This window comes from Hemitrygon akajei, chromosome 6, assembly GCF_048418815.1.
Source record: "Hemitrygon akajei chromosome 6, sHemAka1.3, whole genome shotgun sequence".
NCBI lineage: Eukaryota > Metazoa > Chordata > Chondrichthyes > Myliobatiformes > Dasyatidae > Hemitrygon > Hemitrygon akajei.
The window spans coordinates 171,962,879-171,989,726 of record NC_133129.1 but is presented as its reverse complement, the minus strand read 5'-3'; the positions used below and the strand labels follow the sequence as shown (position 1 = coordinate 171,989,726).

At 40.2% G+C, this 26,848-nt stretch overlaps 1 protein-coding gene across 1 annotated transcript in view; it reads left to right on the top strand.

Moving 5' to 3' along the window:
• Positions 1-1,405: 1,405 nt before the first annotated feature.
• zdhhc13 (zDHHC palmitoyltransferase 13) overlaps positions 1,406-26,848 on the top strand; it is a 49,044-nt gene continuing 23,601 nt past the window's right edge. The window contains exons 1-8 of the mRNA XM_073049768.1: positions 1,406-1,515; positions 7,647-7,798; positions 10,599-10,721; positions 10,825-10,902; positions 18,422-18,566; positions 18,999-19,063; positions 19,161-19,323; positions 25,710-25,841. Coding sequence (XP_072905869.1) covers positions 1,486-1,515; positions 7,647-7,798; positions 10,599-10,721; positions 10,825-10,902; positions 18,422-18,566; positions 18,999-19,063; positions 19,161-19,323; positions 25,710-25,841 — 888 coding nt within the window. The 5' untranslated portion in view covers positions 1,406-1,485. The remainder of the gene's footprint in view (positions 1,516-7,646; positions 7,799-10,598; positions 10,722-10,824; positions 10,903-18,421; positions 18,567-18,998; positions 19,064-19,160; positions 19,324-25,709; positions 25,842-26,848) is intronic.

The window sequence follows — 26,848 nt, the reverse complement described above, 5'->3', positions numbered from 1 at the left end:
AAATGGCCACAGGGGAACCCTGCTCTGCCTGCCCTTTCCCCTTCCCTCGGCTGACGGTAATCCAATTACCTGTGCGCTGCTCTTTTGGCGTAACTACCTCCCTTAAACTACTATCTATAAACTCCTCATTCTCCTGAATGATCCGGAGGTCATCCAGCTCCTGCTCCAGTTCCCTAACGCGGTTTGTAAGGAGCTGCAGCTGGATGCACTTCTTGCAGGTGTTGTCAGGAACACCGGAGGTCTCCCTGACTTCCCACATCCTGTAAGGGGAGCATTCCAACATCCTGCCTGGCATTCTCTCTACTCTAAACGAACAAAACAAAACTTACCGGAACCTACCCTCGCCTCTGCCTGTTCACGTCGAAGCCTGTTGAGCCAAAGCTGTCCCACTCTGCTACCTGCTAGATATGGTGGTCACCTATTTAAATCTTTGGCGCTCTAGGTCACGCACCTGCGCAGTCTAGCCTCTTTTCCCCAAGCAGGTAAAAAAAATGGCTTCTCTCCAAGATTCCTTATTCCTTCACTCTCAGCCTCTTGCTCTGGTTGAAAAGAGACCATTGAAAATTTCTCTCCTTTTTAAAACAGTAACAACACTTAAAAGAGATTGGGGCAGATCGAAGGGTAGGGAAGGTTTAGAGGGCTATGGTCCACACAGGAGTAAAAAGGACTCGCTCATAAAGGCACCTTGGTCAGCTTGGATGTTAGGCTGAAGGGCTATTTTCTGTGCCATGATTCCAAACCTCTCGATGAGTACTTTGACTCACCAAGGCATTCTATGGACTAAGTTCTGGCAAAGGGGATTAATAGCAATGGTCAGCAGAGATACATTGCACAATTATTAAACAAGAGAAAGTCTGCAGCTGGTGTAAATTCAAAGCAACACATACAAAATGCTGGGCAATTTCAGCAGCATCTATGGAAATGATTATTAACAGACGATTCAGGACCCGAAAGGAAGAGGGAAGACATTTATGTTGTAAAGCAAGTTATCTACTAGCTGATAGGCAACACATACAAAATGCTGGTGGAACACTCTGACGAAGGGTCTCGGCCCGAAACGTCAACAGTGCTTCTCCCTATAGATGATAGATGCTGCCTGGCCTGCTGCGTTCCACCAGCATTTTGTGTGTGTTGTTTGAATTTCCAGCATCTGCAGATCTCCTCGTGTTTACTAGCTGATGGGGGCGGGTTTCCCATTTGTCTGGAGTCTTCTCCTCAGGTTTGAAGCCGGCCCTCCAAAAAAAAAATAAAGCCGATAAACTTTTTTTTTTGCTTTGCAGCAACGAGAGGTGTAATTTTACCCGACGCCGTGGTGTTGAGGCACACAGGTTCCGGGGCCGGCGCACGGCCCTGGCAGCAGTTTGGTCTGAGGCACGCTCGCTTTCCGTCGCCGTGGAGACGCGGGCGGTGCGCGGTGACGCACAGACACCAGGCACGGCCACGGGCGGCTGGCTCGCGCGTGGAGGGAAATCGGAGGGGCTGGCGATGGAGGAGTGGCCCGATCGGGGCCGTCAGGTAAATACCGGCGCCCCGAACCCGCATTCCCTTGCACCATGGAGACCGGGAGGGGTAGGGAGAAGGGGTCCGTGGGTGGAAGAGTAGGCAAGGAGTGACGAACCCTTCCGGGGTGACGAGGCACTCGCGGAACAGCGAGGGTGGCGGTAAATGAAGTTAGACCCGCGGCCAAGGGCTGGGAGTTGTGGCGGGGTGAGGATCTGCAGGGATGGAGCGTGGAAGTCTGGAAGGCCTGACTAAGGCGAGAAAAGGCTGGGCTGGGAGGAAATGGAAATAGGAAGAGGTTTGGGGCTATCAGGGGAGTAGAGGAAGGGGGCGGGGGAAATAGCGGTTGGTATGTAGGGTTAGAAGTGCTGTTGAGGGGGGATATTTTGAATGGACTATTAGGGGAGGGAACCGGCATTATGGAGGGAGCACCTTTGGAAGAGAACTGACTTTTAGGATGGGTGTCGGTGGGTTTGGTAATTTCAGGTCAGAAATTAAGTATGAGAAATTGAAAGTGGTGGTTTAACGTTTCTCAAAGGCCGTTTGTAACCTTGAAGTTGGCGACCAGTGTACTTCCTGCACTCACTTCCCCCACAGGTGTCCTTTGTCCTAATTCTCAAATTACTGGCAATTAGAAATAACCAGCGAATTATTTTTTTTGATTTGAATAGTATGTAGCTTCTTCTACATTCACAAGTGCATGTTTTTGGGTAACAGATTTAGAATCTGATTAAATAAAAGGAACTGTCAGAAGTTAAATGACAGGCACACCAAAGCAGGACTTGCTCATCATTCAACAGACCATGAGAAAAAGGTTAATGCTTCTGATTGATGACACTTGATCAGGTTAGAGGGGATGTTAGATTTATTTTAAAGTTAAAAGTACATGTATGTCACCATTTACAACCTTAAGATTGGTTTTCTTGTGGGCATACTCAATAAATCCTGATTAGAATAATAGCCATAATAGAATCAATGAGCGATCACACCAATTTGAGTTTTCTACAGTTTGCAAAAGGCAACAAACTGTGCAAATACAAAAAGAAAGAAATAATATTAAATAAATAAGCAATAAATATTGAGAGTATGAGATAAAGAGTCCCTGAAAGTGAGTTTCAATGATTGGGCAAGTGAAGTTATCCTCCTTGGTTCAAGTGCCTGATGGTTGAGGGATGAGCAACGAGAAAAGTGCATGTCCTGAGTGGGAGTCCCTGATGATGGATGCTATTTTCCTGTGACAACAATCATTGTCGGTGTGCTCGAAGGTGGGGAGGACTTTAGCTGTGATGGACTGGGCTGTATCCATGACTCTGGGAGTTAGTGATAGTTCCTCTGTATTTTGATGGTCTCAATGAGCAAGAAGGCACTCAGGTCATCTGCAAGTGAAGCCCTGCTGTTGCCTACGTCACTTGATTTAACTTTATAAGAGTTGATAGCATTCAAGCACTGGTTCAACTGTCACATATCCTTCATCATGTTACAGAGAGCGTGAGGGAAAGGTTGATAAGATAAAAGGTACATCTTTGAGTGAATTATGGATTGTACTGGAGTTGGGCAATTGTTTAAACTACATGGTTGATAGGTTAAGAAGAAAAATTGAAGAGACAAATAGCAAGAACATAAAAGGTGTAAAATGTGACGGAAATGTCATGCAAGTCAGGATATCAAAAGTCGGTGTGGGAAAGAGAATTAAAGTTCAGGTGCCAAAAGCCTATGGTTGTACTGTGAACTTAATTCATATGTTCAGAACAGCACACACAAAATGCTGGAGGAAATCAGCAGGCCAGGCAACATCTATGGAAAAGAGTAAACAGTCAACGTTGGTCTCGGCCCAAACGCCAACTCTTTACTCTTTTCCATAGATGCTGCCTGGCCTGCTTGGATTTCTACCATCTGCAGATTTTCTCTTGTTTGTTATATGTTCAGGTAATCAGTCACCCAATCTGCATATGTTTTCATCTTAGAAGAGACTGAATGTAGTCCACAACAATAGAGGTATAGTCAAATCATGTCCTTTCACCTCATAGTTTATCCCTATGGCAACTCTGGCATCGCCTTATCACCTCCTCTTCCTGGTCTCCATCCCATTCCCCTGTTGTGACAAAGAGTCATTGACCTGGAATGTTAACTCACTTTCTCTCAACAAATGCTGCCTGACCAGTATTTTCTGTTTTCTGCCTTGCGAATTAATTTTTAGATTTAAACATATTTCCTATGGAAACTAGTAGATCAGATTGTTTTGAGTATCATTTGTGTACTTATATTCAAATGTTTGAACTCTGTATGGGAGGCCAGTCCTCCAATAATGGTCCCAGATTAGTTACTCTTTTTGTTATGTTTGTAACAATGAATAAGCATATGACAATCAAGTGGTACAAAACTGGGGTATTTTAGTTACTTTGTAATTTTAGCTCAATCCCTTTAAATTTAGTTATAATACGTATGCTTTATTTGTTTGTTCATTATGTGTTGTGTCGTATGACATAAGCAATCATGGTCTTTCCATGACCACAATTGTTCTTAGCAAATTTTTCTACAGAGGTGTTTACCATTGCCTTCTTCTGGACAGTTTCTTCACAAGATGGGTGACCCCAGCCATTATCAATACACTTCAGAGAGCTGCTCATTCAACCATCTACCACCTGCTCCCATGGCTTCACATGATCCTGATCGGTGGGTGGGGGGGGGGGGGGAATGTACTGCTAAGCAGGTGGTACACCTTGCCCAAGGCCAGTGGAGGGAAGGAGTACCTTACACCTCCTTTGGTAGAAACATAGCTCCACCACCAACCCAGTGACTGTATTGAGGTGTATAAAATCATGAGGGGCATAGAAAGGGTGAATGCAGACAGTCCTTTGCCCAGAGGGGTTTTGTTTTCTTTGTTCTAATTGTGTTTGTAATGCCCTGGTTCAGAGTTCTACTGCTATGCTGAAGGTATTTCATTTTAGTAGGTTTCTGCAAAAGCAGTGTGCCCTACTGGTAGAATGTTTTGGTTTCGGCTAAAGGTAAGAAACCTGTTGTTTAACTTCGGAATGCTGACTCAGCCGATCAGGATGTTGGGATCTGAGACCATTCTAGAGAAAGCGAGGCAGAGAGAGTTTTCTGAAGGACAGTGGCCTGGTTTGGGGTCTTCTGGCAGGAGCTGCAGCTGCAGAAGGGAAGATGCCGCAGAATGCCGTTGGAAGGAGAGTCCCTGTTGCAGTAAGTGCTTTGTGTAGATGAATGGCTCCGAGGAGGAAAGGCAACACTCCTGAGACAGAAAGAGAGCCAGTTTGCTTGAGATGGTCTTCAAAGAGAGTTCGAAAATGTGGCAGGTGTTTTCACGCAGACCATGTGTCCAGCGCACGAGTAAGAGATACACCCCTGAATACTCCAGTATGAGCCTCAATGGTTTTGTGCACTTTGGACAGGTTTAACTGTTATGGGCCCTTTTGTTTTCTTTTTCTTATTAACTTTTGATAAAGCTGAAATTGGCAAGTATATTTTCTTTATAATTTTATGCAATGTACAACTTCGTAGGGACTCCTTAATCTCATTAGACACTTCGCCCAGACTGTTAAGGGTTAAGTTCTCCGTGTATGTATTTTGGGGGTGGTTTTTTTCTTTTATATGTGCGTGTGCGTGCGTGCACACACACACACGACATCGCCATTTGTTGGCGGTTTCAATAAAGTGTACGTTATAAGTAATTAAACCTGTGTCGATCTTTATCGACACTCCTACAACATGCTATTTTTTGCCAACGTATAATTGTGTATGGACAAAATTTACACAGCATTCGTTCAAATCGAAGTTCCGTTAATCGGAACATCCCAACTTTTTTGTTTGATTAAACCCCAAATCACACCAACCCTAGATGCATGTTGTTTATAAAGGTGGCCTTCTTGTCACTTGGTACTGTGGCTGTTAGCCGAATTAGTTATCGAGCCAAGTTTGCATACAACCCCAGTGAGAGGGTGAAATGTTATATTTTGAATAATTCTTATCTTTCTTGTGAATGTTGTGCCAGTTATGTTATGTGCCTTGATGGTGTTGTAAGTATGTTTTCCATTGCAGCTGTACATACATGCACTTGTGCACATGACAAAAACTTAACATTGACTTTGGAAAGAAAACCAAAAACTAGATGGTATAGGTTTAAGGTAAGAGGGTAAGATTTAGGGGAGATAGGAGAGGAAAATTTTCACACGAGAGAGAGTCGTTTAGGCAGGTACAATGATAAAATTTATGACATTTGGATAACTACAGGGATTGGAAAGGAATATGGGTCAAATTAGGACAAACGGGGCTAGCAAAGGTGGGCTCCTTATTCAGTATTTATTAATACTTTCACAAAAAATATGCATTTATATGCTTGTGCATTTTTGTTATTTCCTGAATTTAGATGTGCATCTGTGCTGAGAGTCTCAGAACAGATATAACAGAGGTCTGATGAAATGTCACTGACCTTAAGTGTTCACTCTCTCTCCACAGCTGTTTCTTAAACCTGCAAGTATTTCTAGAGTTTTTCAGTTTTTGGTTTTGGAAGCAAATTACATGAATATTCCTGGAAGATAGAATAGGACAATTTGACAATTTTTTGTAGTTTTTAGCCAGTGTAATTTACTTGGCATTGAAAGAGTTTCTTTCTTTTTTCGACAAATAATAGCCTGGCAGAGGCAAATAATACGTTGGTTCCCTACAAATGCAATATTGCACCCAACAGTACCAGGTTATTACACTGCTGTGTTAAAATGTTTGTCTAATCTTGACATAAGTTTGGAGAAGCATTGAGGAAGCAGGGAATCTGCAGAAAAAACTTGGATTAGGAGAATGGGCCAAGCAGTAGATGAAATATCATGCAGGGAAGTATATGGCCATGCACTTTGGTCAAAGGAATAAAGGCATATGCTGGCATTGGAGAGGGTCCAGAGGAGGTTCGCAAGGATGATCCCGGGTATGAAAGGATTAAAGTATGAGGAGTGTTTAATTGCTCTGGGTCTGTACCCACTGCATTTTTGAAGAATGAGGGGGAATCTAATTGAAACCTATTGAATATTGAAAGGTCAAGGTAGAGTGAATGTGAAGAGGATGTTTCCAATAGTGCAAGAGTCTAGGAACAGAGTGTACATCAGCAAAAACAAAAGAGATGGTTGTTGACTTCAGGAGGGCACGGAGTGACCACTCCCCGCTGAACATTGATGGCTCCTCGGTAGAGATTGTTAAGAGCACCAAATTTCTTGGTGTTCACCTGGCAGAGAATCTCACGTGGTCCACTCAACACCAGCTCCATAGCAAAGAAAGCCCAGCAACATCTCTACTTTCTGCGAAGGCTGAGGAAAGTCCATCTCCCACCCCCCAGCCTCATCACATTCTACAGGGGTTGTATTGAGAGCATCCTGAGCAGCTGCATCACTGCCTGGTTCGGAAATTGCACCATCGGGGTCTCTTTTCCCGCCATCACGGACATTTACACTACACGCTGCATCCGCAAAGGAAACAGCTTTATGAAGGACCCCATGCACCCCTCATACAATCTCTTCTCCCTCCTGCTGTCTGGGAAAAGGCTCCGAAGCATTCGGGCTCTCTTGACCAGACTGTAACAGTTCTTCCCCCAAGCTATCAGACTCCTCAATACCCAGAGCCTGGACTGACACCTTGCCCTATTGTCCTGTTATTATTTATTGTAATGCCTGCACTGTTTTTGTGCACTTTATGCAGTCCTGTGTAGATCTGTAGTCTAGCTTTCTCTGTTTTATTTTTACGTAGTTCAGTCTCGTTTTTGTACTGTGTCATGTAACACCATGGTCCTGAAAAACATTGTCTCATTTTTACTATGTACTGTACCAGCAGTTATAGTCGAAATGACAATAAAAGTGACGTGACTTGACTAGAAGGACGTTCCTTTAGAGCAGAAATAAGCAGGAATTTCTTTGGTGAATCTGTGGTATTTATTGCCACAGATGGCCGTGGAGGCTAAGTCATTGGATATATTTAAAATGGAAGTTGATTGGTTCTTGATTAGTAAAGGCATCAAACATTATGGGGAGAAGGCAGGAGAATGGTGTAGAGAGGGATAAGAAATCAGCCATGATGGAATGGCAGAGCAGACTCAATGGGTTGAATGACCTAATTTTGTATAATTAAACTGTTACGTTTTTCTGCAGTGTCAAGTCAGTTGTCCTCATGGATATCATGGAACTCAAAAACACCAGGAGGAGTATAACAATTCAAGTCAAAGCAAGAGCCCTGATAAACATCGTGCTGATCTTGCCTTCATGGATGACTATAGTAACTGGGATATTGTAAGAGCCACACAGTAAGTTTAATGGGAATTGCTTTTGTCCGTTATGTATCAATTTATGAGTTGTCTGGGCTGCAATGGTGCTGAAAATTTTTTGCCTTTTGCAGCAAAACAAAAACTGAAGCTTCAAATGATTTTGCATGTCTTAGCATAATTAAGCAGTAACAAATAAAGATGTTCTTTGAATATTCCATCTTTGTTGAATCAAGGTTGAAACGGGATAATATGCTATTGTAGAGAGGGGTGATTAAGGTGAGGATATAAATGAAATGTGAAATAGCAGAAAGTTATTTTATGTAATTTGTGACTCTGCATGATCAGCTGGGTATTTCCAGCATCCAGAGTATTTTGTTTTTGTACTTTTAAATATAGTGGATTCCAGTTAATTGGACACATCGGGACCAGTACATTTTGGCCCAATTAAGCAGCTGGCCCCTTAGCCATATTTCATGGAAATAGCTGAAAAGTTATAGAAAAGATAAACTACTGTTTAACTACCAAATTATGTATTTAAATGAAATACATTACAAATTGGAACACTACTAATGTTACTACAGTACTATAAAACTGTGGATTAGTTCCTAATAGTTATCAGTGGAGGAATTCATTCCGTGTACTCTGCCATGTTCTTTTGATTGACTGTAAATGAACATAGTATGAAATAGTATCATAATCCAACAATAAATTTCCTGGTATCCTTTGTAGTCACTAATTTTTCAACAAGTGTCCAATCTTTTGAAGGTATCTTGGCCAAGGTCTGAAATTTTTAAAAGTTAAAATATATTAAAAAAACAAGATTATCAAGCATGACTGCTTTTTGAATTGGTATTTGGTGATGGAAATGGATAACAATATCAGCATATGCAGCAGACGTTATTTAAAAATTGTTTGCGCTAAACACGGTATAGTGTCTAACAGCCACACAAGTACACGCGACTGATGCTAGTTAGAAACTGTTCAGCAATAGTCTGTCCCAATTAAGGAGCAGTGTCCAAAATAAATAAAGGGACTCCTGTCTATGTTCTCAATTAGTTTCTGTTCCTTAAGAATTGTCCCAATTAACAAATCCACTGTATTTCCTTTGATTTATTATTCATTTTACTTTCTGAATATAATATGGAATTTTTTTGCATAATGTAATATTGTTTACAGGTTTCCCCCGCTATCCGAACATAGAGCGTTCCTATGAAACAATTTGTAAGCCGAAATGTCGTAAAGCAAAGAAGCAATTACCATTAATTTACGTGGGAAAATTTTTGAACATTCCCAGACCCAAAAAATAACCTATCAAATCAAACCAAATAACACATAAAACCTAAAATAACATGAACATATAATAAAAGCAGGAATTATATGATAAATGTACAGCCTATATAAAATAGAAATATTGTATGTACGGTGTAGTTTCACTTATCAAAATTGGGAAGACAGCGAACCAAAATCAATGTGGAGAAAAAATCGGGACATACACGCAAGTGCACGTACACGCATGCACACACAACTGCCCGCACAAGGCTTCATGGTCATGGTAGTCTTTCTCGGGGTAACACACGTATAAAGCTGACGTTTTTTTTTGTAAAAGCGAAAATCCTCTTTGGTTAGTGAAAACAGGTACTAATGTAGATCTTTCGTAACAGCAAGCTGTCGTAAAGCAAATGTTCAAAAAACGGGGACCACCTGTACTTAATATAGTATTGCATAAATATAGATAAAATGAATATTCCTGGCATTTCCTATTCATTAACACCAAAGTCTTTACCAGCAGAAACATGGCTATAGGACAACATCCCATGCACCATCAATCTACAGGCCACGACGCTCAGGGACTTAGGCTATATTATTTTTTGTGGCTATGTTTTTCTGCTTTTGTATATAGTTGGGTTGGGACCCTGTCTGTCCAAACCAGCAGTCATGTACAGGCAGATCTGCTATAATGTGGAAGTTGAGTTCCAAAGAAACCTTGGTTTGTGGAAAATGTAATTATACAAACAGGAAGGAGGACACACAAGTGATTGCAGATGCTGGAATCCTGAGCAACAAACAATCTGCTCGAGGAACTCTAGCAAGTCGAGCAGCATCGAGCAGGAATTGTTGAATCAGAGCTGATGCAGAGTTTCAACCCAAACTGTCAACAATTCTTTTCCTGCCGCAGAAGCTGCTCAACCTGCTGAATTCCTCATTCAGATTGCTTATTGCCCTATAAAAACAATGTTGTCAATGGGAACAGAGAGTTAGGGGCTAGACAGTTTCAGACTCACAATAACAAGGTTATTTATCATGTAGGATATTCAAAAGTCAAGATTTTTAATCACTATAATTTTGTTTCTGCAAGCTCAAAATATTAAAGGCTGTATGTTACATTAATAGAGTACCAATGCACAAGTATCAATAGAAGTGACAGTCAATTTCCTGTGGCCACCCATGGTGAAACTAGCAGCCTGTGTTCTAAAGAAACAACATTGTCAAATTACTACGATAAGGTAACATATAAACAGTAAGCCCCAACCTCCCCCCCCCCCCCCCCCAAGACTTTATCTTCCAAGATAACCTTTTTCTGCTTGTCAGCTTCCAAAGTAACTTTTAAATGGTTCTTCAGTTACCAATCTAAATTGTGGTACAACCAATTCGGTCCATGTAATATAGTGTTCCGAAATTCATCAAATGTGTCATATGCAATTCACTTAATAGAAACATGTTATAGCAGAGTTACCTGTATTCTAACCTTGCAGCAGAGACCACAAAGCATTTTTTTTTTCATCACTTTGGATGAGGTTCATGTTTATCTCTATTGTTTAAGTGCATTTTACACTTACAGATATGGAATAATCGACCGATGTAAAGAACTGATTGAAGCTGGTTATGATGTCCGACAGCCTGACAAAGAAAGTGTGACCTTACTTCACTGGGCAGCCATCAATAACCGAACAGAGCTTGTGAAGTAAGATCTGTTCTGGGGATGGTATTATCCTCCTTGCATTCTATTTAAATTTATAAATTTATACTTTTCATACTGTATTAAATTCAACAAATTCTGTCTGCAGGTACTACATTTCAAAAGGTGCGATTGTGGATCAGCTGGGTGGAGATTTAAATTCAACTGCTCTTCATTGGGCAACCAGGTACCATTCCAGAAATATTTTAATATCTTTGTAATTAGTTTGGCACAACTTTGTGGGCGAAAGAGCCTGTTCCTCTGCTCTGCTTTTCTATGTTCTACCTTTTGTCAATTTTAGAAGTATATATTGTAAGATTGCCATACGTTCCAAGTACTTAGAATGGACGATTGCATGCATTATTTTCTGTAACTTTTTGATCTCTCACCCCACCATTTTGAGTGAAAACCTCTGTAAATCTAAGGAATCTTCCAAATGTATGAGCATACGCAGTTTTGGCTTTTGCTAATAGAAACACAAACTCAGTGGCCATTTATTAGGCAAAGGAGTGGAACCAGGTGTTGTCTTCTGCTGTAGCCCATCCATTTCAAAGTTCGGTGTTGTGCATTCAGAGATGCTTTTCAGCACACCACTGTGGTAACATGTGGTTATTTGAGTTTCTTGTCAATTTGAACCAGTCTGGCCATTCTCTTCTGACCTTTTTCAATAACAAGGCGTTTTTGCTTACAGAGCTGCTGCTCAGTGTATATTTTTTGTTTTCTTGTACTATTCTCTGTAAACTCTAGGGCAGGGGTTCCCGATCCAGGGTCCGCAGATCCCTTGCTTAATGGTATTGGTCTATGGCATAATGAAGCTGGAAACCCCTGCTCTAGAGACTGTTGTGTGTGAAAATCCTAGGAGGTCAGCAGTTTCCGAGATGCTTAAACCAACAATCATTCCACGGTTGTGCTCACTGAGATAACATTTCTTCCCTATTCTTATGAACAACAACTTGGCCTCTCAACAATGTCTGCATGCTTTTATGGATTGAGTTGCTGCCACATGATTGGCTGATTTGATATTTGCATTAATGAGCAGGTGTACCTAATAAAGTGTTGTTACAGCTAAATAAGTTATAATCCTGACCTCCAGTGCAGTCTGTGTAAAGTTTGCCCATTCTCACTTAGAATTTAAAAAAAAGTGAGGTAGTGTTCATGGATTCAAGGTCCATTTAGGAATCGGATGGCAGAAGCTGTTCCTGAATCACTGAGTGTATGCCTTCAGGCTTCTGTACCTCCTACCTGATGGTAACAATGAGAAAAGGGCATGCCCTGGGTGCTGGGGGTCCTTAATAATGGATGCTGCCTTTCTGAGACACCACTCCTTGAAGATGTCCTGGGTATTTGTAGGCTAGTACCTAAGATGGAGCTGACTAAATTTACAGCCTTCTGTAGCTTCTTTTGGTCCTATGCAGTAGCCTCCATATACCAGACAGTGATGCAACATGTCAGAATGCTCTCCCCAGTACATCTGTAGAAGTTGTTGAGTGTTTTTGTTGACATACAGTACCAAATTTCTTTAAACTAATGAAGTACAGTCACTGTCTTGCCGCCTTTATAGCTGCATCAATATATTGGGACCAAATTAAGTCCTCAGAGATCTTGACACCCAGGAACTTGAAACTGCTCACTCTCTCCACTTCTGATCCCTCTATAAGGATTGGTATGTGTTCCTTTGTCTTTCATCTTGTGAGTGCAAGGTTGTTGCTGCAACACCACTCCACTAGTTGGTATATCTCGTTCCTGTACGCCCTCTCATCTCCATCTGAGATTCTACCAGTAATAGTTGTATCATCAACAAATTTATAGAGCAGTGAACTAAGCACACACCCCTGAGGTGCACCAGTGTTGATCGTCAGAGAGGAGGAGATATTGTTACCAATCTGTACAGTTGTAGTCTTCTGGTTAGGAAGTCAAGGATCTAATTGCAGAGGGAGGTACAGAGCCCCTGGTTCTGTAACTTATTAATCAGGATTGAGGGAATGATGGTGTTAAATGCTAAGCTATAATCGATGAACAGCATCCTGAGATAGATCGGCAAACACGAGGAAATCTACAGATGCTGGAAATTCAAGCAACACACACAAAATGCTGGTGGAACGCAGCAGGCCAGGCAGCATCTATAGGGAGAAGCACTGTTGACGTTTCGGGCCGAGACCCTTCGTCAGGACGTGTTGTGTTCCACCAGCATTTTGTGTGGATCCTGACATAGATATTTGTATTGAGCAGGTGGTCTAAGGCTGTGTGAAGAGCCATTGACATTGCATCTCCCGTTGACTTATTGTGGCGATCGGCAAATTGCAGTGGGCCCGGGCCCTTGCGTAACAAAATATATTCAAATTTCAAATGAGTATGGGCTGTGCATGGGGATAGGCAGTTGCTGGTAAGCTGCTTGGGTAGCAAACTGACATATTCCTGAAAGGTTGCATGTTGCCTTTTGCTCTGCAACCATTGTATGATTTGAATTGCAAATTCAAATTATCATTTAGCATATAGTGGAGACAGGCTCTGTTTCAGTTTGCAAACCACAATTGGATAAATATGTGGTGAAGAAAAATAAAATCGGTGGATTGAGCGAGTTGCTTTGCTGGAGAGCCACTGTGGACCTGGTGGGGCAACTGGCCTCTTCCTCTGCTGTAACTATTTGTTGATACAAATACCAATCTTCCGTTAGTAAACTCTTGCTGAAAATCTCTTAAATTTGAACGGCTTATATTCAAAATAATTTCTCAGCCTAATCAACATTACTTTGATTAAATGGGTTGTCGAAATTAATTATATGCATTAAATATTATATTTCCACTCTCATGGTAATTATGCAAGAACCAGAGAGGTGATTCATTTTGTTAATTAAATATGGTTTGTTTACATATCTGCACTGAGTTACAAATAATAAATGACTGGATTGCATTTCTTTTTCATTTCAAAATGGTTATTACCAATTAAATTTAATTTTATTAAATAATTTAAATAGAAAATTATATTTGATTGTAAATCATACTACTGTAAATTTGAAGTGTTCACTACCTAGTAAGCTTTGCAGGATTGGTTTTGGAATCCCCAAGCAGTGTTTTAATGTAATTTTGAGATATATCTTTGTCCGCTTCATTAATGAACAATGGAAGGATTTGCCTATCTCTTTTGTGTGCAGTACTCCAACAAATGAATGTTATAAACCAGAATCACTTTTGACATCATTAACCCATGAGATAAATAAGCAAACCAAGCTTTGACAAAAAAAAAACTGAATCAAAGGTGAGTATATGATTCAGAAACAACTTTTGAACGATGCTCCAAAACTGGAACTAAATACTGAAAGCCATAAGGGATGCAGACTCAGTTGATATTGCATTACAGCCTGGTAAGGAAACACCAATGCCCTTGAATAGAAAATCCTACAATAAGTAGAACATATGGAACAGTGCATCACCAGTAAAGCCCTCCCCATTACTGAGCATATCTACACCAAATGCTGTTGCAGGAAAGCAGCATCCATCAATCAGGGGCACTCATCACCCATGACGTGCACTCTTCTCAATGCTGCCATCAGGAAGAAGGTACAGGAGCCTCATGACTCACACCACCAGGTTCAGAAACAGATATTACCCCTCAACTGCCAGGTTCTTAAACCAAAGGAGATAACTTCACTCAACTTCACTTGGCCAGTCACTGAAATGTTCCCACAACCTATGGTTCACTTTCAAAGACTCTTCATCTCATGTTCTCGATATTTGTTGTTTATTTATTAATTATTATTATTATTCTTTTCTTTTTGTATTCGCACAGTTTGTTGTCTTTTGCACACTGGTTGAATGCCAAAGTTGGTGCGGTCTTTCATTGATTCTGTTATGGTTACTCTATGGGTTTATTGAGTAAGTCTGCAAGAAAATGAATCTCAGGATTGTATATGGTGACATATTGTATAGTGAGGAGAGGCTGTAGCTAAGGCAAAATTGCAGTCAACCTGCTGAGTTGCAGTGTAAAAGGCAGACAAAATTGAAAAGGGTGAATGCAGGGGGTGTTATATTTGAATGCGCGCAGAACACAATAAGGTGGATAAACGTGTGGCACAGTTAGAGATTGGCATGTACAATTCAGGCATCATTGAATCATGTCTGAAAGAAGATTATAACTGAGAGCTTAATGTCCAAGGATACATATTGTATCAAAAGGACAGGCAGGAAGGCAGAGGGGACAGAGTTGCTCTGCTGGTAAAAAAAAAAAGAAATTAACACATTAGAAATAGGTCACATAGTGTTGGAAAGTGTTGAATCGTTGTGGGTAGAGCTAAGGAACTGGAAGGGTAAAAACTCTCTGATGAAAGTTGTTCGCAGACACCCAAACAGTAGTAAGGATGTGATCTACAAATTACACTAGGAGATAGAAAATGCATGCCAAATGGACAATGTTACAATAGTCATGGGGGATTTCAATATGCAGGTAGATTGGGAAAGTCAGCTTGGTGCTGGATTCCAAGAGGGGGAGTCTCTAGAGTGCGTACGAGATGGCTTTTTAAGTAGTTCGGGTTGAGAGCACTAAGGGATCAACTATTCTGGATTGGGTGTTGTGCAATGAACCAGAATTGATTAGAGGGCTTAAGGTAAAAGAACGATGAGGAGAAATTATCATAATATGATCAAATTCACCCTGAAGTTTGAGGAGAGGCTAAAGTCAGATGTATCAGTATTACAGTGGAGTAAAGGGAATTACAGAGGCATGAGAGAGGATTAGGCCAAAATTGATTAGAAAGGAACACTGGCAAGGATGATGGCAGAGCAGCAATGGCTGGAATTTCAGGAAGCAATTCGGAAGCCATAGGATACGTACATCCCAAAGAGGAAGAAGTATTCTAAAGGCAATATGACAACCGTGGCTAACAAGAGAAGTAAAAACAAACATAATAGCCAAAGAGAGGATATATAATAGAGCAAAAATTAGTAGGAAGTTAGAGGATTGGGAAGCTTTTTACAAACCAAAAAAGTTTTTACTGGCAACTAAAAAAAGTAATTAGCAAGGTAAAGATGGAATATGAAAGAAGGCTAGCTGGTAATTTTAATAGAACATGGAACAAGAACATAGAATAATACAGCACAGTACAGACCCTTTGGCCCACAATGTTGTGTCGACCTTTAAACCCTGCCTCCCATATAATCCCCCACCTTAAATTCCTCCATATACCTGTAGTAGTAGTTAAAGAGGATACCAGAAGTTTTTTCAGATACATGAAGTGTAAAAGAGAGGTGAGAGTGGATATCAGGCTACTGGAAAATGATGCTGGAGAGGTAGTAATGGTGGGGGGGAGACAAAGAAATGGCAGACACATTTAATATATATTTTGCATCATTCTGCACTCTGGAAGATGTTAGCAGTATGGTGGAAGTTCCAGGTGTCAGAGGTCATGTAGTGTGTGAAGTTACCATTTCTAGAGAGAATGGTCTTGAGAAACTGAAAGGTTTGAAGGTACTGTAGATAAGTCACCTGGACCAGATGATGTACACCCTAGGGTTCTGAACAAGGTAATGATCTTTCAAATTGCAGTGTCACTCCATTCTTCAAGAAAGGGAAGAGGCAGAAGAAAGGAAACTATAGGCCAGTTAGTCTGACCTTAGTGGTTGGGAAGATATTGGAGTCAATTATTAAGGATGAGGTCTCAGGGTACTTGGAAGCACATAATAAGATAGGCCTTAGTCAGTATGGTTTCCTCAAGGGAAAATCTTGTCTCTCAAATCTGTTGGAATTCTTTGAAGAAATGGATGTGGAGAGGATGTTCACTCTGGTGGGGTGTACAGAACGAGAGGGCACAACCTCAAAATTGAGTGTTGACCTTTTTGAACAGAAGGAAGGAAGATTTTTTAGCCAAAGAATAATGAATCTCTGGAATGCTCTGCCACATACTGCGGTGGAGGCCAAGTCTGTATATTTAAAGTTGAAGTTGATAGATTCTTGATTGGTTGGGGCATCAAGGCATATGGTGAGAGGGCAGGTGTGTGGGGTTGAATGGGATCCAGGATCAGCCATGATGAAATGGCAGAGCAGATTTGATGGGCTGAAAGACAAAATTTTGTTCCCATGTCTTATGATCTAAATCACTAGCAGGATAGACAAATGAGAATTGGTTGATGTGTACTTGGATTTTCAGAAGATCTTTGACAAGGTGCCACACATGAGGCTGCTCGAAAGGCTATGAGTCCATGGTATATTACAGGAAAGATTCTAGCATGGATAAAGCAGTGTCTGGTTGGCAGGCAGCAAAGAGTTGGAATAAAGGGAGCCTTTTCAGGTTGACTGCTGGTGATTACTGGTGTTCTACAGGGTTCTGTGTTGGGACTGATACTTTTAACGTTCTCTGTCAATGATTTGGATGATGGAATTGATGGCTTTGTTGCAAAGTTTTCAGATGAAATAAAGGTGGGTGGAGGGACAGGTAGTTTAGAGGACATAGGCTTGAGAAGGACTTAAGACAGATTAGAAGAATGAGCAAAGAAGTGGCCGATTGAATGCAGTGTTGGGAAGTATATGGTCATGCACTTTGGTAGAAGAAATGAAAGGGTTGACTGTTTTCTAAATGGAGAGAAAATACAGAAAAGAACTTGGGAGTCCATGTGCAGGATTCCCTAAAGGTTAAATTGCAGGTTGAATCTGGTGAGGAAGGTGAATGAGATGTTAGCATTCATTTCAAGACTACTAGATTATAAAAACAAGAATGTAATTATGAGACTTTTTAAAGCACTGGTGAGGCCTCACTTGAAGTATTGTGAGCAGTTTTGGGCTCCTTATCTTAGAAAGGATGTGCTGAAGCTTCAGGGAGTTCAAAGGAATTTTATGAAAATGATTCCAAGATTGAATAGCTTGTCATATGAAGAGCATCTGATGGGCCTGGGCCTGTATTCACTAGAATTCAGAAAAATGAGGGGTGACCTCATTGATACCTGTTGAATGGTGAAAGGCCTTGATAGGGTGGATGTGGAAAGGATGTTTCCTATGGTGGGAGAGTTGAAGACTAGAGGACACAGCCTTAGAATAGAGGGGCATTCTTTTAGAACGGAGATGAAGAATTTCTTTAGCCAGAAAGGTAAATCTGTGGAATTCTTTGCCACAGGCAGCTGTGGAGGCCAAGTCTTTATGTATATTTAAGGCTGAGGTTGATAGACTCTTGATTGGTCAAGGCATGAAGGGATACAGGTCGAAGGCAAGAGACTGGGCTGAGAGGAATATTGGATCAGCCATGATGACATGGCTGAGTAGACTCGATGGGCCAAGTGGCCCAATTCTATGCCTATATCTTACATATGTACTTTGATAATAAATCTGCTTTTACATATTTGCACTATAATGCTACAAAACAATAAATTTAATGTCATGTAAAGCTAGTGATAATAAACCTGATTCTGATTGAATGCGTGGTTCAGTTTAAGGTGGTGAGAGTGAAGTGAAACTTTAGGCAGGAAGAAAAACCAAGGACCTGTTGTTTTTGCTGCAGCTTGAACTGAAGCAAGAAGTTGCATTCATATTCCAGTTAAAATGACAAAATTATGAAATGTGTCAGAGGGTATGTAATAATGGGGTGAAATGTAATCTCCATTTAACAAAGAATTGATCTGTTTGCTAACTCTGCAAGTTATAGGTAGAAATGCCAAAGTTGATGTGGTAGGTAAGATAATCTAATGGAATTTTATAAACAATACAAAAGTCTTCTTTTATTTCAGACAAGGCCACTTGTCTATGGTGGTGCTGCTGATTAAGTATGGAGCAGATCCCTCGTTAGTCGATAGGGAAGGATTCACTTGTCTTCATCTTGCAGTTCAATTCCAGCAAATGCCAATCATTGCTTACCTTGTAGCAAAAGGTCAGGTATGTTCAGTTTTTTCTTACTTTGTCTTGATTATGCCCTACTTCAATATAATAAGTTCCCTATTACACAATTGCAAAATATGGACTGGTCCCACCCACTGACAACTTAGGTATCTATTCTGAGATATGAAAGTATAAGACATGAGAACTGAAAGTACTGTAATGAGATGGTGTTTCTCTGAATTTTTTTCTGCTAGGTTACTATCCATTCATCACTTCCTGGTTAATTGGTAAAGGGGTTCAGAATTTCACAGCAAAACTTTTATTTAATTGTGGACAGCATAGTCTTCCTCTACTTTTCTGTAAAATGACTCATTTTTAACATATATAGGCTAGGGTGGGGCTCAGTCAAGTAAACAGATGAACTATTTCTTGATCTCCATAAAATAAAATATTTCATGTTTTAATTAAACATGTTTTCCATTGTTTAAGAATGTAGATGCTGCTGATATGAATGGACAAACACCATTAATGCTTGCAGCTTCCCGAATAATAGGGTAAGTGCAAAATGTTTATGCAAGGCTTTATATAAATGTGATGGTACATATTTAACCAGCATTTCAGTTTCCTTTTGTTTCTTTCTCATTCATTTAGGCCTGAGCCTACCAGATTCCTCATAAAATTAAATGCTTCGATAAATGCTATTGATAAATTGCACAAGAACACACCTCTGCACTGGGCAGTACTATCAGGAAATGTGGCAGCACTAAATGTACTGCTAGCTGCTGGTGCAAATGTTGAAGTTAAAAATGCAATGGTAAGTGCATATCTCTGTTCTGTATAATTTTTGTCAGGAGACTTGAATTGTTTTCAGATTCAGTTGAGTTCTGTTTTGATGAAGTGTCCACAATTGGCTATATAGTTGTGGTGATAGTAGTATCAGTATGGATGAAATTAGGCAATGTATGGAATGTGAATCCACAATCACTTTATCGAGTACATTCAGCTGTGTGTAGCTGAATTAGCTGATATCTACCTGAACAATTCTGTAATGTAATGGTGTGCTTTGAAGACCCTTCAAAAGTAAGTCATCAGGACTATCCTTGGAGCAGTATTAAGATAGCTCAGAAAGCAGTTTCAGTGCATCAGTGCCAGGCAAAAATGTTTTCATATTAGAACATAAGAAGTAGAATCAAAGGTATGTCAATAAATGTTGCTCTGCCATTCAGTAAGATCATGGCTGATCAAATCTGGTATTCAACACAATTTGACCACTCTCTTCCCACTACACATTGTCTTTTTTTGTAGTTTAAATGTCTTGCAGTCTTTCCCTTGAATATATTCAATGATTCTGCCTCTGAAGTAGAGAATTGTGAAGATTCACTAATCTCTGAGACATGAAATTCTTCCTAATTTCTTCCTTAATTAGATGTAATTTATTCTGAGACTGTCGCTCTTAGTTCTAGATCCACCTATTCTGGAGAAACATCCTTACCACCTCCACTTCATCAATTCATCTTTGAATCTGAAATAAAAACAAAATACTGGAGGCAATTAGCAAGTTAGGCTTTTTGTGAATAACCTAATTTTCCCGCACTTCATTCCATGTACTAACTTCACGCCCAATTGCTTCACCCAAATCCCTTTTTGTTCTCTTTTATTCTTCCAATTTGTTAATTTTCCATTATTTGCAAATTTGGCAGTGCTACAGTTAGTCCATTCATCTAAGTGATTAATATGAATTATAAATTGTTCTGGCCCCAGCACTGATCAGAGTGAGGCTTATTATCACTTACATATATGTTATTTTGCAGTGGCAGTACAGAGGAAGACAAAAAAACTTACTATTCATCATCCTCATCATGTGCCATGTCGTATGACGTTGGTGATCATGGTCCCATGACCATGATATTCTTGGCAAATTTTCTGCAGAAGTGGTTTTCCATTGCTGTCTTCTGGACAGTGTCTTTACAAGAAGGCTGACTCCACCCAGTATCAATACACTTCAGAGATTGTCAGCCAGCGTCAGTGGTCGCATAATCAGGACTTGTGATATGCTCCAGCTGCACATATGACAATCCACCACCTGCTCCCATGGCTTCACGTGACCTGATCAGGGGGTGGGCGGCTAAGCAGGTGCTACATCTTGCTGAGGGGGTGACCTGCAGGGTAGCAGAGGGAAGGAGCGACTTAGACCTCTTTTGGGAGAGATGTATCTCCATCCCTCCACCTGCAGTATAAATTACCAAGATAAATAGTGCAAAAGACAAATAACTAGATGGTGTTCAAGGACCATTCAGAAATTTGATGTTTCAGGGGAAGAAACTTGACAATCCAAAAATGACTCTTTAATTCTAATTTTTTTTAATTAGCCATTTTCCAGTCCACATGTATTTCCCCTAGATCTGTGTGCTTTTATGTCTTCTGAAAATCTAAACATGCTTGTCTGATTGTTCTCCCATGTGCTAAAAAAGGACACGTTTTTTTTTCAAACAACTTTACTTTCAACGTCTTCATTCAATACCTGAGGGCCACCACCTTCATATCCCACAATTCCCCCCTTCTGTGTGTACACGCATAACGGAGAGTGTGTATGCATACTAAATACTTACATAGTCCAAGTTAACAACTCAACAATCTCTCATTCTTCTTATGTATATATTTAAAAAATGAAATTTGAAAAAAATTAAAGACCAATCAAATGTCCTAACAATTCACATGTCCATTAGATATGAGAATTAGTTCTAACCCTTGAAGTTAATACAATTCTTAAAGTACCAAATGTTTGCACTAAGTGCCTTTAAGAGCATAAGAGCTGGAGCTGTCTTCTTGGTGAGCCAGTCTGCCAGTTGTTCCTTTGTAGTTGACCATACCATTTGATGAACTTTCTGTGCTCGGACAAGTTCTTTGATGCTGCTTATCTCTAGATGAAGCCTCTTCTCTGACTTGGTGATTTGATGGCATCAACCAAATAGTGGTTGTCTGTGATACAAGTTATTTGTAGACTGTGCAATAGATCAATAGGTACATTTAATTTCAGAGAAATGTATACAATATACATCCTAAAATTCTTTTTCTTTGCAAACATCCACAAAAACTGAGGAGCGCCCCAAATAATGAATGACAGTTAAATGTTAGAACCCTAAAGCAGCCCCCAGCTCCCTCCTCCCACACATAAGCAACAGTAAAGTGATGACCACCCCCCAGCAGCAAAGAAGTTCCCAACTGCACTCTGTTACACTGTCTATGCCACTGTTGAGCAACTTTGTTGGGTCTTTAGCTGCACTCTCCTCATCCCTGTCTGTGTGCCAGGTAGGTGCTTTTCATTTTTTGTGTCATTCTCCATGGAGTTCTGTTGGTCTTCAGTTTGTGATTTACGTAGTCTGAAATTATGTACTCTTTCATACGTACCTCCATGTCTCACGAATACCACAACTCCATCCTGACCAATGACAACTCCTGGACCTCTCCATTCTGTACAATCCCCTATGTCATTTTTGTCATTTGTGGGACAGACCTGTGCCCTCAGTGCTCTTCAAATTCTCCATGGACACCCTGCTTCAGTGAAAGCCTTCCTTGCTGCGTGCAGTGCCAAAATATGTTTCCCAACCCATTCTCTCCTCATAGTACCCTCTAGAGCAGGTGAACTATCAATCAGTACAGAGGGAAGGTTTGGATCCTGGCCAAACACCAATAGCTATAGCCATATACATTGTGCATGATATTCTTCACCATAAGTGCCTAGTCCAGGGGTGTGCTCCAATCACAGCCATTGCTTTTCTTTACCTTCAGCATTATTTCAGTAAGTATTTGATTGAATTAAATTAAATTGGCTTTATTTCTTACATCCTTCGCATATATGAGGAGTGAAAATCTTTACGTTATGACTCCATCTAAATGTGCAATATGCAGTCAAAGTAATTTATAATAATTTATAATAAATAGAACAGTCAATGTAATATAGAGTACATTCAAATCAGTGTGAGTTCATCAGTCTGATGGCCTGGTGGAAGAAGCTGTCCTGGAGCCTGTTGGTCCTGGTTTTTATGCTGCGGTACCATTTACCAGATGGTAGCAGCTGGGATGGTTTGGGTCCCCAATGATCCTACAGGCCCTTTTTACACACCTGTCCTCGTAAATGTCCTGAATCATGAGAAGTTCACAACTACAGATGTACTGGGCTGTCCGCACCACTCTCTGCAGAGTCCTGTGATTAAGGGAGGTTCAGTTCCATACCAGGCAGTGATGCAACCAATCAGGATGCTCTCAATTGTTCCCCTGTAGAAAGTTTCTTAGGATTTGGGGGCCCATACCAAACTTCCTCAACCGTCTGAGGTGAAAGAGGCACTGTTGTGCCTTTTTCACCACAAAGCTGGTATGTACAGACCACATGAGGTCCTCAGTGATGTGGATGCTTAGAAACTTGAAGCTGTTTACCCTCTCAACCCCAGATCCATTGATGTGAATTGGCGTTAGCCTGTCTCCATTCCTCCTGTAATCCACAACCAGCTCCTTTGTTTTGTGACATTGAGGGAGGGGTTATTTTCTTGACACCACTCTGTCAGAGAGATGTCTTCTTCCTGTAGGCACCCTCATTATTGTTTGAGATAAGGCCAATCTGTGTACAAATTGTCGTTGGCAAATTGTGTCGCTCTGGAAGTCCATTACTCCAGGGATGATATGCCACTGTTGTCTTTGTTTCATTGTTCTCTGCCATATCTCTGAATTCATCATTATTAAATTCACCACCATTATCACTGAATACTTTCCAAGGTGGGCCATGCACACTTATCTGGGAATGGATGAATAAAAACACACAATGCTGGCAGAACTCAGCAGGCCAGACAACATCTATGGGAGGAGGTAGTGAGGACGTTTCAGGCCGAAACCCTTCATTCTCCTGATAAAGGGTTTTGGCCCGAAACATCGTCACTACCTCCTCCCATAGATGCTGTCTGGCCTGCTGAGTTCTGCCAGCATTTTGTGTTTTTATTTATTTCCATCATCTGCAGATTCACTCGTGTTGCCTAGGAATGGATGAAGTTTTTTTTTACTATCTCTGAGGGTCTCTTTGTATTTGCAATGCTACCAGCACAGAAACATGTGAACTCATCAATGATGTGGAGATACCATACTCCTTGCTCCAGTCTATGGTTACTGTTTCATTGTTAGTGGCAGACCAACCACAGACTAGGGCTTGGGCTTTCCAAACCTTTGGCATGTCTTACAGCTGTTAATTATCTGCTAAATTTCTTGCCTGGTGGTAAATATTTTGACATACAATAGGGTCTTTTAAGGCAGATACGATAGGGTCTTTTAAGCGGATACGATAGGGTCTTTTAAGAGACTTTTAGATAGCTACATGGAGCTTAGTAAAATAGAGGGCTATAGGTAAGCCTAGTAGTTTCCAAGGTAGGGACATGTTTGGCACAACTTTGTGGGCCGAAAGGCCTGTATTGTGCTATAGGTTTTCTATGTTTCTATACTGCACATTTCGATTTCCTACTGTACTTGTTTATTAGATTTGTGCCAGTAATGGTACCATTGTCTGATCCCTCTGGGATCTACGCTTGCTATACTCTTGTTTCTGCTCAGTGAAGTATGCTGCTTCCTGACTCAAACTAATTCCGGCTGTTGTCTTCACAACCTTTTCTTCAAAAATCCTCTTCACCGTTGATTTCATAAATGCAAATGTAAGTTCTGTGGATGGAGAACTAGTTGTCTGTCCTTTATGTCTAGATACACAATATCCAACAATTTAAAAGCCAATACAGCATCCAGAAATTCCATTTTGTATTCACACTTGAGACTGTACTTTTGTTCAAAATCAGTAATATAATCACCCATATTTTTAGAATTGTCTCTGTAAATTTTGTCGGTCTGAAAATGGCTCATAAATTCAATCCTTTCTTCCTTCAAAAAAAAACCAAGTCAAATGTATTTATTAGTGTATTCATACTGTCGTCTTTGTTCAAGTCTTCTACCAAAATTCTCATTGTGGTCTTTCTCTCTCTTCCTGAAAGTGACAATGCAACAGCCAAGGCTTGCTTTATTTTTTCCAGTTCTGTGACACGAGTCCAAATTGCAGTTTCATTTTACCAGCTTTTGTAAGGTTTGCTCTTGTCAAATGCCAGTGGGATCCTATAATTGGGAACCATCCTCTGCTACCAACACCCAAACAACAAGCACTATCTCCTGTGCTCACCCGCACAATAGGGAGAGTGTGCATGCATACTATATAATTACATAGTCCAAATGAACAGAACTCAACACCATGTCCATCTTTATATCCTCAAAATACAAATTTAAGCAAATTTATCAAACACTATTTCCTTAAAATAAAACCAAATTAATTCTGCTTGATTGCCTTATGTTTCATTATGTTCTCTATCACCCCAGTGGATTTCTGCATTTACCCAATAACAGTTATTAGGCTAATGGGCCTCTAATTTCCCACTTCTGGTCTCCTATCTGTGTTGAATTTTCAGCATTTCTGAATTTGAAGCAGTTTGATAACTATCACACCACTGTAGCCCAAAAAGATAGAAGTTGTTTTTATTCCAGAGATTGCAAAACCCTCCTTCCTAAATGTAAAAGGCCTCTTATTTTTGGCTATAATGACTGGGAAGGGAAAAGGGAATTTGGTCTGGGGTGTATTGCTTATTAGAGAAGCAAATAAAATTTTCCATTCCTTTTCCGGACTTTGCACAGTATGTCATGGTAAATGTAAATAATTATGAAGTCTAGCTGTTATTGTGATGTATGAGATACTGGCAGATTACTCGGGCTTTACATGTTTACAATAATGATGCATCATCTTTTATAGTAATAATAAATGAGAGCTAAGTATTGGATCAGAATGCTGGGGCTAACTCTCCTGTGAAATATCCATGCCCAGTTGTTTAGGTGAGAGAGCAGGGAGGTATTGTTCCACATCTTGTATTGCAGTTTACTTGCAGTTTAAAAGTTTTATCATCAAGTGTCCACTGTGGAACTGAAGGGAGGGTGGTTTTCATTTAGACCGGTACCACTGCACTGACTGCAACTTTGCTAATTTTACATTACAATAGCCTAACTTTCCAGTCTGCAAGTATGTGTTACTGCATGTTGTATTTCTGAGTTTAATGTTTCAATTTTTTAACAGTTTAATTTTTTTAAACTGTTCACTTGCTGGTGAACTAAAATGTACTAAATTGTTCCCAGGGTGAAACTCCTCTGGAGCTGGCCCAGCAAAACAGAAATCCTTGGATAATCCATAGTTTGATTGACACAAATGCTTTTAGAAGTAGAAGCCCTTTTGTGCTGAAGCTTTTTAAGTGTTTTGAAAAATACAAGGTAAGTTACTGAGAATACTTACATTTGAATACTTTTATTGAATTGGAATTGGTTTATTATTGTTGCATGTACCAAAGTATAGTGAAAAGCTTGTCTTGGCTTCTGTTTATACAGATAAAATCGTAATACCAAATTGAGCTAGAATATGGTAAAACAATAATATTGCACAATTAAGTATAAAAGCTACTGAAAATAGTGCAGTGTAGCTAAACCTAAAGGTGTAAGATCATAATAGATTGTGAATATATTGTTTGTTTTATGGTCTAGTTGATGACAGTGACGTATTGTTTTGGATGTACTACAAACTGGAGATCCGGCTGCTATCTTTTAATTGCTTTTCTAAACTTTTGTTCTTCCTATACAAGTAGGAAATGGCCAGAAAGCATGGTAAGATTCTGCTGTAACTCCATCTACAAGTTTGCAAATGATACCACTGTAGTGGGCTGTATCTCAAATAACAATGAGTCATGATACAGGAAGGAGGTAGCCTAGTAACATGGTGCGTTGACAACAATCTTTCCCTTAATGGCAAAATAACTGGTCATTGATGTCAGAAAGGAGCAGTGTACATGCTCCTGTCTACATCAGTTGTATTGCGGTGGAGAGCTTTCAAGTTCCCAGGAGTCAGCAGCTTCAGAAGCCACAGCAAAACAACTTACCAATGCCTCTACTTTCCTGAGTAGGCAAAAGAATTTGGCATGAACTTCTCCACCTTGACCAATTTTTATTGACGCCTTATAGAAAGTATCTGAATGTATAACAGCTAGATATAGCAGTTGCTCTGCACGTGACCCCAAGAAACTGCAGAGTTTCACAGGGAATTGCAGAAAAGAAAATCTCATCTTGGTCCCAAATTTAGTTTCTGTGCTTCTGAATTCTAGACCTCTTCAGTCTGAATAGGTTGATTTGGTATTTTCTATCATTCTGTTTCACTGGAAACAGTTTCTTATCTAATCTTTCAGAAAGATTATTTTGAACACCTTATTAAATCTCACCCCAATTCTTTT